Source organism: Mustelus asterias, chromosome 7 (assembly GCF_964213995.1).
Source record: "Mustelus asterias chromosome 7, sMusAst1.hap1.1, whole genome shotgun sequence".
Lineage (NCBI taxonomy): Eukaryota > Metazoa > Chordata > Chondrichthyes > Carcharhiniformes > Triakidae > Mustelus > Mustelus asterias.
Window position 1 is genome coordinate 103,456,015 of NC_135807.1, and position 14,175 is coordinate 103,470,189.

Genomic DNA, 14,175 nt, shown 5'->3' on the forward strand with positions numbered 1-14,175 from the left:
TCTTCATCTATTGCCTCCACCCCAGCTTCTTTGCTCAGGAATCAACTACCTGCACAATGGATCCTCTCTCCTGTCTTCAGAATTCTCCTTCCACCAACACTGCTCCCTCAGGTCTGTTACCCTCTCTAGGTTTTTTAATTGAGAACTGCTAGCATGACATTGACTATCTTAATCTCTCTGCTCCCTTTGCCACGCTGATCTATGAACTTGCAGAACTTTGGTCTTTCAGATCCAACCCAAACCTGCTGACAAGAGTGGTGCCATTGGCATACATCTAACAAAGGCTGAATGTCAGCTCTGTCTCCTACCTTCTCCTGGACCATGACTCCACCTTTGAACATCAAAGCACCTTTCCAAGACCCAATTTCCTCCAGAGATTTTCCCTCCATAGCTTTCCACTTCATACCAACCAGTCCATTTCTACCTCTTCCCAAAGCCACAAACAGGACATCCCCACTTTGTGCCACACAGAATTGATCTTGTTTCCCTATTTCAAGTCTATTTGTTTTCTTCCCTTACCCACTGACAATAATGTTACCTATGTCCATAACTCTTCTGTGCTCTCCACTACTTTTCTTCTTCTTGGGAAATCCCTCGGCGTCAAGGATAACTTGCTTCCACACTAAAAATGGGTTCTCCGGTAACTGAGGAGTTCGGTGAGCGATCTATAGCCTCTGTCACAGCTGGGGCAAACAGTAGTCAGAAATCTAACTGGACCAACCACATAAATACAGTGGCTACAAGAACAGTTCAGAGGCTGAGGATTCTTTGGCGAGTAATTCATTTCCTGACTTCCCCAAGTCTTTCCAGCATCTACAAAGTAGAAGTCAGGCATCTGTCGGCCCCTTGAGACTGCTCCACCAGTGAATAAGATCATAGCTGATCTAGTTTCAACTCCACATTCTCATATGCCTCCCCATAACCCTTGACTCCCATGTCTATCAAAAATCTGTCTAACCCTGCCTTTAATAAATTCAATGACCTCGCCTCCATTGCTTTTTGGGAAGAGAATTCCACAGACTAACAACCCTCTCGGAGGAAAAAAAATCTCATCTGTTTTTAAAAGGTAGACCTCTTTTATTTTTAAATGTGTCCCTTAATTCTGGTCTGTCCCACAGATTCTGGACCTACTTGAGCCCTGGAGGGAGCAACGGGGAGGTTAGGACCAGTGGGAGGTAGAAGAGTCTGTGCTGTGACTGTGGCCTGTGGAGAACCTACCTTGTGAAAAGGATTACAGATGCTGAAGTCCTGAACACATCCTTAGCAGTTTGACTCACTTTCAATTGAGCAATGTAGTGAATGTAAATGTTGACTAAAAGCACAAACCTGGATCTTCTGATCATTGTTCACCTATTTAAAATAATTGGTAATATGATGTTTGAAAACAAGTTTTCAGAAACATTTAATAACATAACACATTGAGCAGGATTTTACGGCCTTGCTCATCCCGAAACCATAAAATCCCACTCGGTCAACGGACCTTCCCATTGACTGCTCCAATTCCCATGGTGGGGGAGGGGTGGTAAAATTCTGGCCATTGTGTTCACTATTTTCAGTGTTTTATATAGAAAACCTTTCAGTATGTTATGTGGTTTCTTTCATTGAGTATCAGCAATAAAATAAATGCAAAAGCATTTCCAATTTTGTAGGTATTAGCTTGTAATGGAAATTTCAATCTTCTTAGACTTTACTGCCAGGCCCAGCCATATCCTCCAGTGACTTTGTCAAACCTTCAGTTCCGGGCTCCGTTGACAAACCATATGCTCACCAGATGGTGCGAACAGACTCCAAGGAACAGAAGATGGATGCCTTCCTTCAACCAATCAACAAGCCACAGGAAGGATCACCCGCCACTGTTTCTGCTGATGGAGGGACTCGGAATCAGGACTCTGAGATGGAGGACTTGAGCGACTTTGACTTGCTAGCTGCGGAAAAGGACGGGAGCTCAAGCAAGACTCTGCAGCAATCCTTACATCCTCGTAATGATGACTCAAACAATGCCCCATCCAGGTAAATGGTAACAGTTAAGGCAGAAAGCCCTTGAATTTCTGAACATTTTTATGTTAAGTTCTACATGAGGCTGGAGGGGGTAAATTGTATTTGGAGCCTGTGGACACAATTTTCCACGGCTCACATCACATAAAGGGCCTCAAGTTCAGCAGGGAACTTCTTTTCCATTCACTGTCTCCTGGAGTCCAAGTTCCAAGAATGTGTAGAGAATCAGAATATCTTACTTTCTGTACACAAGTGGCTAACAGTTCCACACTGCAGAGTGCCCTTTTGTTTAATGTTTAATTTGAAAATACTAATGGGGGTGGTTAAAAGAATTCTTGATAGGATGAAGCTGGTATATGGTGTAGGAGTAAGAGTATGCATCTTTTCTTTTAGTTTGGCAAGTAAAGTATTCATCCACTTGGTTAGGTTCCAGTAGACTGATCATTAAATATCCTTTGAGTCGCTGATCAGTGTTTTGTTCTGAGTGCACTGAGTTTAGATTTTCCCTGACTCTTGATTTGATTGAAAAGATGACAAAAGCTGTTTGCAATGTTGTGAATTTTGACGACTGACAGTCCCTCCCTAATGAGTGCTGAGCCTGTAATTCTGATGGTGGAACACTAGAAATGAAGCCGTCTCTAATCTGAATTGACATTTGGATTCATTAACCACCTCTCTCCTGGCTTAAGAGCATCCTTGTTAAGTATTCTCAGATTACCATTCAATAGTTTTGCAGAGTATGCTTGAATTTTGAGATTGCTTTTTCTTTGCATAAGAGGAAAGGTGATTTCAATTTTTTGAACAGAAGGAATCCATTTTGTATTGCCTTCAAATAAAGTCGGTGTTCTTCATTTTAATTCATAGGTCCTACTTAAATCCAGTTTGCTGCACAGTGCCTTCAGTTTAGGGAAGGTAGTGGCATAGTGGTAATGTCACAGACTAGTGACCCAGAGCCCAAGCTAATGCTCTGCAGTCACAGGTTCACAGCAAATGCTGGAATTTAAAAAAACTAGTCTTGGTGGTAATGAAACCATTGTTGATTGTCATAACCCATCTGTAGTTCACTAATGTCCTTTAGGGAAGGAAATCTGCCATCCTTACCTGGTCTGGCCTATGTGTGACTCCAGGTCCACAACAATGTGGCTGACTTGCTGAAATGGCCTCAAAAACCACTAGTTGTATCAAATTGCTGCAAAGTCTACAGAAGGAACTAAACTGGACGAAACACTTGGCATTGACCAAAGCACCAACAACAACAATGGCAAACCCAACCCTGTTGACCCTGAAGAATCATCCTCATTAACGTCTAGTGGCTTGTGCCAAATTTGGGAGGGCTGTCCCATAGACTAGTCAAGCAAAGGCTTGATGTAATCATACTCATGGAATTATACCGTGCAATGTTCCTGACACCATCCTCCCACCAACAGGACAAATTAACAGAGGTGGTGGCACAGTGGTATACAGCCAGGAGGGAGTTGCCATGTAAGTTCTCAACATTGACTCTGATCCCATGAAGTGTCCTGGCATTAGGTTAAACGGGCAAGGAAACCACCTGCTGATTACCATCTACTGCAGCAACTCACCAAAGCTCCTTCGACAGCATCTTCCAAATTTGCAACCTCTACCACTTAGGACATGGGCATCAGATATCTGGTAACACCACCATGTGGAAGTTCCCCTCCAGCCCCACACTATCCTGACTTTGAAATATATAAATCGCCTTCCCTTCACTGTTGTTAGGTCAAAATCCTGGAACTCCCTTTCTAACAGCACTGTAGGTGTACCTGCATTACAGGACTTCAGTGATTCAAGAAGGCAGCTCACCACCACCTTCTGAAGGGCAATTGGGAAGGGGCAAAAAAAATACTGGACTAGCCAACAATGCCCACTTCCTGTGAAAGAATGGTCGTGCTAAATTTTAAGTGTCAAGAAAATGTTGTGGACTTCTATTAAAAGTACAAAGTGGCAGGGAAAGCCATTCAACCAGATTTGCTGGCCATTCCTGCTGGCAGGATTCTCCAGTGCCACCAATGGCGATTTTCCCCCTCTCTCTCTTCCCCCCCCCCCCCCCCCCCCCCAAACCACCACCACAAATGTGGTTTCCCTGGCAGCAGATGGTGCGAATAACAGGAAATCATTAACAGTAGTAGAACCAGACGATCCCACCACTGTCCAATGGTGGGCTGCCTCTGCCGCAACAAAGCTTGCACTGGTGGGCAGAAAGTCCCACCCTGTGTCAGTTTCTTAGCATGGGGTCCTGTTCCAGAAATACCTCAATTTAAAAACAGAAAACCCTTTCACTGTGTCGCAAGTTGGGAACATGTCCCTTAGAATTTCAGGGCTGTACAGATCTCGCTACAAACAAAAAGATTACTGAGTTATCAAAGATAAAAATATAAGCCATTGTTGCTTTTCAAACCATGAACAAAAATGAATTTTGTTTTGAGGCAGCTAAAAATGTAGCCCAGTAACATTGCATCTTATCTATTGGTCCTGACACTGAGCTGGTCATCGCAGTAAGCATGCTCGCTCAATTTCTCCATCTCTCTCTCGCACACAGCTTGCATGATGGAAAGCGAGATATAGAAGAGATTTGAACTTAATCTGCAGTTAAGAGTAAATGGTGAGAAAATTGGGATTAATGTATTTGAGAAACTGACAGTGTAACAATCTATAATGTACTTGATATTTATATCGACATAATCTTGTTTACTGTTAGGAAACGGTCGAGGGCAGATTCACCAGGTGAAGTAAAGGAAGTGAACTCCAGTCGTGATATGACAGCTGCCCATCTTCCAAAGAGGCGAATTATTAACCTAACCAGTGTTCTCAGCCTGCGGGAAGAGATCAACAGTCAAAACCATGCAGGTGAAGGAGCCAGCTATTAGACACATTGCTGCCAGAAAAGGGCTAGGGGAGAGGCAGAAGTTGATGTTTGTCGATCTTGTGTACATATTACCTTCACTTGGACCCATTAGTCCAGCTGTTGGTTGGGTGAAGATGCATGAAAATTGGGCCAAACGATTGACAAAACTCCAAATATATTTGAAATGCTGTTTGTTTTACTCTTATTATAATATGGTATTCTTGTGGTCAGGGCACTAATTCTTTGTTATTTGTTTCAAAGGCCTACAAGATATGCTACAGAATCATTCATTTATAGGTTGTGTGAACCCCCAGTGGGCACTGGTGCAGTATCAAACTAAACTTTACCTAATTAACACCACTAAACTCAGGTAACTTATTCATCCTCTTAACACAGTACTATCTCCATTGAGTGAGCCTGTTGGATTATGACAATTTCAAATCCAACCAGGCATAAAAAGGGGTTAAGTAAAACCAGGACATTTCATTGATAAAGTGTCTTCACTGATTGTTTGGTATTAGTATGGACAACAGAATTAATTAAACAAGTTCATTTAAAAGCTTCATAATGTGGGAAAAAAACATACATTGACGGGCAGTATATATTGGTACATTTGAGTTTGCTCTAAACAACTATGATGCCCTGTGCATCAGTGTATCCACCCACCACAGCCCGCAGAAGCTACATGAACTCCTCAAAGGTCATGAACCAGATTTTAAAAAAAAAAGTCTATATCAAGGGTTGCACAGTGGTTAGCACTGCTGCCTCACAACATCAGGGACCCGGGTTCAATTCCGGCCTTTGGTGACTGTGTGGAGTTTTGTACGTTCTCCCTGTGTCTGCGTGGGTTTCCTTTGGGTGTTCTGGTTTCTTCCCCACACTCCAAAGATGTGCAGGTTAGGTTGATTGGCTGTACTCAAATGTCCCTTAGGGTGTATAGGTTAGGGGGGTTAGCGGGGTAAATACGTGGGAATACGAGGATAGGGCCTGGGTAACATGCTCTGTTGAAAAGTCAGTGCAGACACTACGGGCTGAATGACCTCCTTCACCACTGTAGGAATTCTGTGATTCTGTGACTTCCTTTCATTATTGTGACTCCAGCTGAAGCCAATGCCCAAGTTAGAGGCACCACTGAGGCTAAATAGAGTCATAAGGAAGACTAGATTAATCAAGAGGTAGTGATTAGGTGACATCAAGCTTGGGTTTTGTGAGAGGAAGGAAAGACTGAGAAAGTTTGTTCCATAGATTTGGGATTCCACAAAATGCGATTTAGAGCAGCTTCCACAATAGAGTAAATTTTTGCTCAAATCATAGAGTCTCACTACAAGGAGCAGAATGGTGAAAACAGCACTTCCAGTGTTCATGTCATATTGTTATAATTAATTATAATGATTGGGAAGTGCTGATTTATTAATGTTATTCTCAGTCTGCAGTGGGAGCAGAGTCTCTGAATGTCTACTGATTTAGCCTGATTGGAACCTTTTGTTTCTAAAAGGGGAGTCATCCACAACATTTGATTAAAATCAAAAAATGTTGAAAAGTACTCCAGTCCTGCAACATCTGTGGACAGAGAAAGGGAGTCAACATTTCGGCTCAATGAGCTTTTGTCAGCACTGAAAGTTTCCAGTGAAATCTAAAATATTAGTCCTGTTTCCCTTCACAGATGCTGAGTATTTCCAGCATTTTCCGCCTTTATATCAGATTTCTAGTATTTTCCCTTTTTTTTAATAAAAGAAGTTTGTGTAAGTGTTATTGTCTTTGACCTGACTGATCTCAGTGCTTCTGTGAAATGCCATTTTACGTTGCACAATTTTCTGACCACAATTTGTGTTTTTCTTTCAGTCAAGAATTGTTTTACCAGGTCTTGATCTATGATTTTGGTAATTTTGGAGTGTTGAAGTTGTCGGTAAGTGTATGACATTATTTTTTGTCTTAGTCATTTGATTGCTCACAGAAGACATTGAGATTGTTTTTTTCCTTATGTTCAGAACTCTGCCCCCTTGTATGAACTGGCTATGCTGGCATTGGATAGCCCAGAAAGTGGCTGGACAGAAGAGGATGGTCCCAAAGAGGGATTAGCAGAATATATTGTAGATTTTTTGAAGACAAAATCTGAAATGCTGCAAGATTACTTTTCCCTTGGTATTGATGAGGTTAGTGTACTATTTAAGGTAACTAAAGATGTTAGAATCTGGAGTGACCCGCTCGAGTAGTTCAGAGCATTTCTGCTAAAGATGGAATAAAGTGCCAGTTGTTGCAATTATGAAACTGACCACCTGATGACAGCAAATATCATCTATTTTCCATGTGACATGCTGAAGAATATCTTAACCCAGTGCCATTTTCAGAATGTATTTGCTGTGGTCATTTCTAGGAGGGAAACCTAACTGGATTACCTCTACTCTTGGAAAACTATGTTCCGGCTCTAGAGGGGCTGCCAATGTTCATCCTGCGTCTTGCTACAGAGGTAGGTACCCTGATATTCATATCTATAAAATAAAAATATAGAGGACTGGGAAAATATGCTGTTTATATTCTGTCACTTTCACTAAAAGAATTATCCAGTTCCCCCTCAAATTTCTCACTGGCCTCCCTTTGTTTTATTCCTAGGCAATCCAGTATGTACTTTTATCACCCTGTATGGAGTTACTTAAATCTAGACTAGATAACCTGCATCCCAGGCAGGGCCTTGCCAATAAGTGGTTAGCAAGATAGTAGATTAATTGGTTATAATCTTCCAAAGTTCCTTAGATTCTGCAAGACTCCCAGTGGATTGGAAAATAGCTAATATAACACCTCTCTTCAAAAAAGGAAACACAAAGCAGGAAACTACAGGCCAGTCAGCCTAATATCTGTCATCGGGAAATTGCTCGAATTCACTATTAAGGAAATTATAGCAGAATACTTAGAAAATCATAATTTGATCAGGCAGTCAACAAGAGTTTGTGACAGGGAAATCATGTTTTAACTAATTATTAAATTATTTTGAGGAAGTAACAAGCAAGGTGGATAAAGGGTGTGGTGTACTTCGAGTTTCAAAAGACATTTGACAGGGTGCCAAATCAAAAGTTACTGCACAAGATAAGATAAGAGTACACAGTTTAGGGAACAACATATTAGCATGGATAAAAGATTCTTTAACAGGAAGCAGAGAGTAGAAATAAATGAGTCCTTTTTGGGTTGGCAGGCTGAACTTGTGGGGTGTCACAGGGATCAGTGTTGAGGCCTCAACTATTTATAAACTCTTTCAATGACTTGGATAAAGAGACCAAATGCATGGTGGCTAAATTTTCTGATGGGTAGGAAAGTAAGTTGTCAAGAGGATGTAGAGAGTCTGCAAAGGGAGATAGACAAAGTGAGTGATCAAAAACTGGTGAATAGTATAATATGGGAACTTGTCCACTTTGGCAGGAAGAATCGAAAAACAATATACAATTTAAATTGAGAGAAATTGAAGAACTCTGTGGTATAGAGGGATCTTAAAGTTTGAAGTTTATTTATTAGTGTCACAGGCTCACATTAACATTGCAATGAAGTCGCTGAAAATCCCATATCGCCATACTCTGGTCCTCGTTTGGGTACACTGAGGGAGAATTTAGCATAGCCAATGCATTCTAACCAGCACATCTTTCAGACTGTGGGAGGAAACCAGAGCACCCGGAGGGATCCCACGCAGACGGGGAGAATGTGCAGACTCCGCACAATGACAAGCCAGGAATTGAACTCTGGTCCCTGGCGCTGTGAGGTAGCAGTGCTAGCCATGTGCCATGATCTGGATGTCCTGGTACATGAAAATCACAAAAAGCTAGTGTGCATTGAACAGCAAATGATTAAGATAAATGGAATGTTTGTGTTTATTGAATATATGGAAGTGTTACTGCAACTGTACAGGGCATTGGCAAGACCACATCTGGAGTACTGTGAAGTTTTGGCCTCCATATTTGAAAAAATATATTATTGAAGTCTAAGCAGTTCTGAGAAGGTGCACTCATTCCAGGGATGAAAGGGTTATCTTGTGAAGAAAGGTTGAATAGGTTGAGTCTATACTCATTGGACCTCGGAAGAATTGAGAGGTGATCTTATCGAAACATACAAGATCCTGAGAGGAGTTGATAGGGTAGGTACCTGGAGGATGTTTCCATTTTGAGGGGACATAGTTTAAGAATGTGATCTCCCTTGTGAGACGGAGATGAGGAGATTTTTTTAAAATTTGAGGGTTGTTAGAATGTGGAATTCTCGCCCCCAGAGAGAGTGGAGTATGGATCATTAAATTTATTCAAGGCTGAGTTAAATAGATTTTTGATAAGGTGAGTGTGTCAGTGGTTACAGGGGTTGGGGCAGACTGGAAAATGGAGTTTAGACCACAACCAGATAAACTATGATCTTCTCGAGTGGCAGAGCAGGCTGAAGGGGCAGAATGGCCTATTCCTGCTCCTAAGTCTTGTGTTCCTATGGGAGTTTGAGTGCATTCTTCCTGGTGACAGAACCTGTGATCATGTGAGCTTTTTGGCAGGACTGAAAACTACAGGATGAATAACTAGCTGTTCAGCTGGTTTCTGATTTCACTGCGGTCCATGTAAATTAGGTCTCATTTTTAAAATCCATCTTGAAAATACACAGTAGCAATTGATAGTGGAACTTGTGAAGAGACATGATTCTTCTCCACTTATTTAAGGACAGCCAACATGGCCTTAGACATCCGGTTCTGTCCGCAAATCTGTGTAATTCCCCCCTTCCAATATGCCTTCCTTTCTCCTCAACCAAGGAATCCCTGCCAGCTTGGTTGATGGGACCCTTATTTCACACACTTCTGCCATCACTCTTTGCCTTTTCTCCCAAAACCATGATTGGGTTCCCCTTGTTCTCATTGTACCCATTGAGCCTCTGTATTCAATGGATTGTCCTTCACCATTCACACCACCTACGGTGTGATGCATCCACCAAACACATCTTCCACTGCCATTCCCTTTCAGCATTCAGACACCTTCACCGCACCATAAACCACTCCTTATTCACCTTCAACAGCCCCTTCTTAACCTATAGCACCTTTCCATGCAAGTACAGGAGATGCAGTACCCACCCTTTTATCTTCTCCCTTTTCAGTATCCAGGATACCAAACACTCTTCTCAAGAAACAGCAATTTACTGGTAATTCTTTCAATTTAGTCAGTTGTATTCACTGCTCACAATGTGGGTTTCCTCTACACTGGGGAGACCAAATGCAGATTGTGTGATTACTTTGTGGAACACCTCCATTCAGTCTGCAAGTTATGACCCTGAACTTTCTGTTGCTTGTCACTTCAATTCTCCACCTTTCTCCCACTCCAGCTTTCCATCCATGGCTGCTGCACTGTTCTAAATAAGCTCCACGCAAGCTTGAGGAACAGCAATTCATCTTTCGACTTGCTACTCCATCGCCTTCTGAACTCAACATTGAGTTTTCAACAATTTTAGGTCATAACTTTTTATTTTTCTTGTTCCTTCATTTGGACAGCTGCTATGCAACCATACGTTCCTCATTTATACACTCTTTTTATTCCTTTTACTTGTCCCATTACCAATCCCTATCGCTTTTCTGCCATGAAACCTTTTGTCATTTAATCTCTCTTGGCCTCTGCCCTATATCAGACCTTCCTTTCTGTTCTTCCACACATCTCCCTACCTTCACTTGCTCAAACTTATTTCATTTGTATCTTTCCTCAGTTCTGATGAAGGGTCATCAACTTGAAATGTGAACTCTTTCTCTCAATTCTACTTGACCTGAGCATTTCTGGATTAGCAGCATCTGCAGTATTTTTTTTCTTGTATGTACAATTCTCACATTGGCTTTCAGAATAGCTGCATCAGCTGTTCCCAGTTCCCAGTTCAACCCCCTTCCTGATAAATTGGTGAAAAGCTCCGAACACCCCTCCCTCCATCGGGACCATATCTTACATCACCACGTGTAGCGATAGTAATGAATAATATGTAACCTTTGTTCATAGTTATGAATTGTTGTATACGACATCAGGTAGCAATTCAAGATAGGCATAGTCATTGGCTCTTATTCACTTGGCACTTTCATTTTGCGTGTGGTATATTTTATGATTACACAGATGTAATGTGTTATTATTGTTGTGTAGGTGAACTGGGATGAAGAAAAGGAGTGTTTTGAAAAATTAAGCAAGGAATTTGGTATGTTTTACTCCATCAGAAAAGAGTATACGCTGGATACTGAGGTGTCATCGAATCCGGGTCAGCAGGTATAAATGTGATCGACTGAGTTATTCTAAATAGAGGTCAAATCTCAGGGCATAAGAAATTGGAGCAGGAGTAGCCATTTTGCCCTTTGGGTCTCTTTCACCATTCAATGAGAACATGGTTGATTTTTTGCTTCAAAACTTGCACTATTCCCGTATCCCTTGATGTTTTTAATATGTAGAAATCTATTGATCTCCGTCTTAAACATACTCAATGACTGAGCTACCACAGACCTCTGAGGCAGAGAATTCAAAAAATTCATCACCCTCTGCGTGGAGAAGTTCTTTTCTCATCAGTCCAAAATGGCCTATCCCTTATTCTGAGACTGTGTCCCGTGGGTCTCGAATTCCCCCACCAAGAGAAACATCCTCCCTGCATCTACCCTGTCCTGTAAGAACATAGTATAATTAAATGAGATAACCTCTCATTCACCCCCAATGCCATGTCCTCTAATTTGGTTTAATAACTTACGTGGGACTTTATCAAAGGTTTTCTGAAAATCTAAATATACCAGATCTACCAATTCCCCCTCATCTATTCTGCTGGTTACACCCTCCAAAAAAAAAAAAATTCCCAACAGGTTTGCTAAACATGATTTACTCTTTCATAAATCCTACCATTAGTTTCTAGGTGTTCTGTCATCACATCCTTTATAAGAGAATCTAGCATTTTCCCTACTACTGATGTCAAGCTAACAGGTCTTCAGTTCCCTGTTTTCTCTTCCCCTCTTAAGTAGTGCGGTTACATTTGCCACCTTCCAATCTGCAGGAACCATTTCAGGGCCTATAGAATTTTGAAAGGTCACCATCAATATATATACCATCTCTACAGCCACCACACTCTCCGGGATGTAGATCATCAGATCAAGAGGATATATCTAAATCCCATTAATTCTTACAGTATTTTTTAAAACTAATATTAATATCTTGATCCTCATTTACACTAGTCCCTTGTTTCTCCATTTCTGGGAGGGCTTTAGTACTTGAAGACAGCCATGAAGTATTTGTTTATTTTTTATGCCATTTCCTTATGCCCCATTATAAATTCTTCTGACTCCACTTGTAATGGTTCATATTTGTTTTTGCTGATCTTTTTACATGCCTATAGAAGCTTGAATCTTTTTTGTGTTTGTCGCTAGTTCACTCTCCCATTCTATTTTCCCTTTCTTAATTTTCTTGGTTCTCCTTTGCAGAGCTCTAAAATGCTCCCAAGCTTGAGGCTTGCCATTATTAGGCAACTTTAGAACACCTCTTCCTTTTAACTAATGCAAGCCTTGAATGCCACATCAATTTTTGAGCCATGCATTCATCTCTCTAATCTCATTTACACTACACCAATTTGCATGTGGCTCAAGTTATAAATCAGAGATCACTACCTTTTTGAGATTCTGCTTTTTAATTAAGTGACTAGCTCCACATACCCTCTGTGCAGAGTCTCTTTCCTAGTCTTATCTGTGTCATTCATACCGACGTGGACCACAGTAACTGGATCCTCCCCCCTCCCACTGCAATTTCTCTCCAGCCCCGAACAGATATCCTGAACTCTGGTATCAGACTTCAGCTACCATTACCAGGATGAGCTGGAATGACAAGAATGGTTCTATACAGTGCAGATTTTTAATGAAATTCCTGCACTACTTTAGGATGGGTATTGATAATAAATAAAGACAAACAATTCAGTGCTATAACCATGAATATGGACCTTTAGCCTCAATGGTCTCTAATTGGCAAATATTCAAAGAGCAAGACTGACATTGCAATCCAATTAATTTTAAAGCTGAACATGCATCACTTTTTGAAATTAGAGTAAATAATCTGAGTTGGCAATGATAAAAGTATCCAGTATCTGAGTCCAAGAGACCAGTAAGGCCTATGCTATACTAATGGGGAGCATGTTACTGAAGGGGAAACTCTGCCAGGGTTCCTCCTCCTGATGGCTATTCAGTGACACTCTGTGGCAGTGGGTGTACACTTGGGTTGCGATAATGTTTGGTTTAATTGTATTTCACCTTCCAAACATGAAAGAATAGGTTATTGACTGATAGTTGAGGTTCACAACTGGATAGTGACCTCTTGGGTGAGGGACCAGTTAGTGACTGGAGCCAAGAAGTCAACAATCTGTAGAAAGCTGGGAGAGCAAATCAGTAAAGGTTTCTATGTAGAGATATGTTAGGGTTAATCCATTACTCACTGACAATTACATAGTGTGAAATTATCTTTCTTTTTCTCCAGAGTCAGGAGCTCAGCACTGACAAGTCATGGAAGTGGACTGTAGAACATGTAGTTTCCAAAGCTTTCAGAACTCTCCTCCTTCCACCAAAGCACTTTACAGAGGATGGATCCATCCTGCAGCTTGCCAATCTGCCTGATCTGTACAAAGTCTTTGAGAGATGTTAATATATTTTGGCATGTGAGAACAACTGCCTGGGGTCTGCAGACAACATTGTTAGTCTGCTTCCAGAAACAATCCTCTTCAAGGTTTAATTTTACACCATTTTTATTTGAAGTACAGAAAATTGATTAAGTATAGAATGTTGTATATAAAAGGCCAGAAGCTCTTTGGCAGCACCATCTTGCAATTCTTCCCCAATACCAATTGTTGAGAGAATCTGATTTTCAGGTTGTATATAAATTTTGGTTAATATAAATAATGCTATATTTCTTCAGAACCTTGGGTCGTATATAATTCTTCCAAAATCATGAAATTGCACTGCTTTATATGTAAAGTTCTGCTGTAATCACCAGATTTTCTACAATAAATTTTCTTTGGGTCCTAGTCTTCTCCAAACAGGCATGGAGTGTAGAGAGGCATTTTTCCAATACAGATATACCAGGGGATCGTTTTCGCACTTTGATTTTATCAACAGCTGGAAAATTGTTTGGGTCACAATTCAGGCAATAACAAGGTTGAAACCTTTCAACCACCTTCAGTCAGAAGTGCTGAGTGGATGATCCATCTCTCTTTCTTCCTGAGGTCCCCAATCTTCAGCCAATTTGATTCACTCCATGTGTTATCAAGAGACAGTGGATAGAGCAAAAGCTATGGGCTCTGATAGTTACTGACCAAACTGCCAA

General features: G+C 41.1%; 1 protein-coding gene across 1 annotated transcript in view; it reads left to right on the plus strand.

Annotated features, from left to right (window-relative positions):
* The window catches only part of mlh1 (mutL homolog 1, colon cancer, nonpolyposis type 2 (E. coli)), a 54,059-nt gene extending 40,165 nt beyond the window's left edge, over nucleotides 1-13,894 (plus strand). Inside the window, exons 12-19 of the mRNA XM_078216638.1 lie at nucleotides 1,685-2,010; nucleotides 4,715-4,863; nucleotides 5,123-5,231; nucleotides 6,704-6,767; nucleotides 6,850-7,014; nucleotides 7,236-7,328; nucleotides 10,984-11,103; nucleotides 13,333-13,894. Coding sequence (XP_078072764.1) covers nucleotides 1,685-2,010; nucleotides 4,715-4,863; nucleotides 5,123-5,231; nucleotides 6,704-6,767; nucleotides 6,850-7,014; nucleotides 7,236-7,328; nucleotides 10,984-11,103; nucleotides 13,333-13,497 — 1,191 coding nt within the window. The 3' untranslated portion in view covers nucleotides 13,498-13,894. The remainder of the gene's footprint in view (nucleotides 1-1,684; nucleotides 2,011-4,714; nucleotides 4,864-5,122; nucleotides 5,232-6,703; nucleotides 6,768-6,849; nucleotides 7,015-7,235; nucleotides 7,329-10,983; nucleotides 11,104-13,332) is intronic.
* Nucleotides 13,895-14,175: the final 281 nt, after the last annotated feature.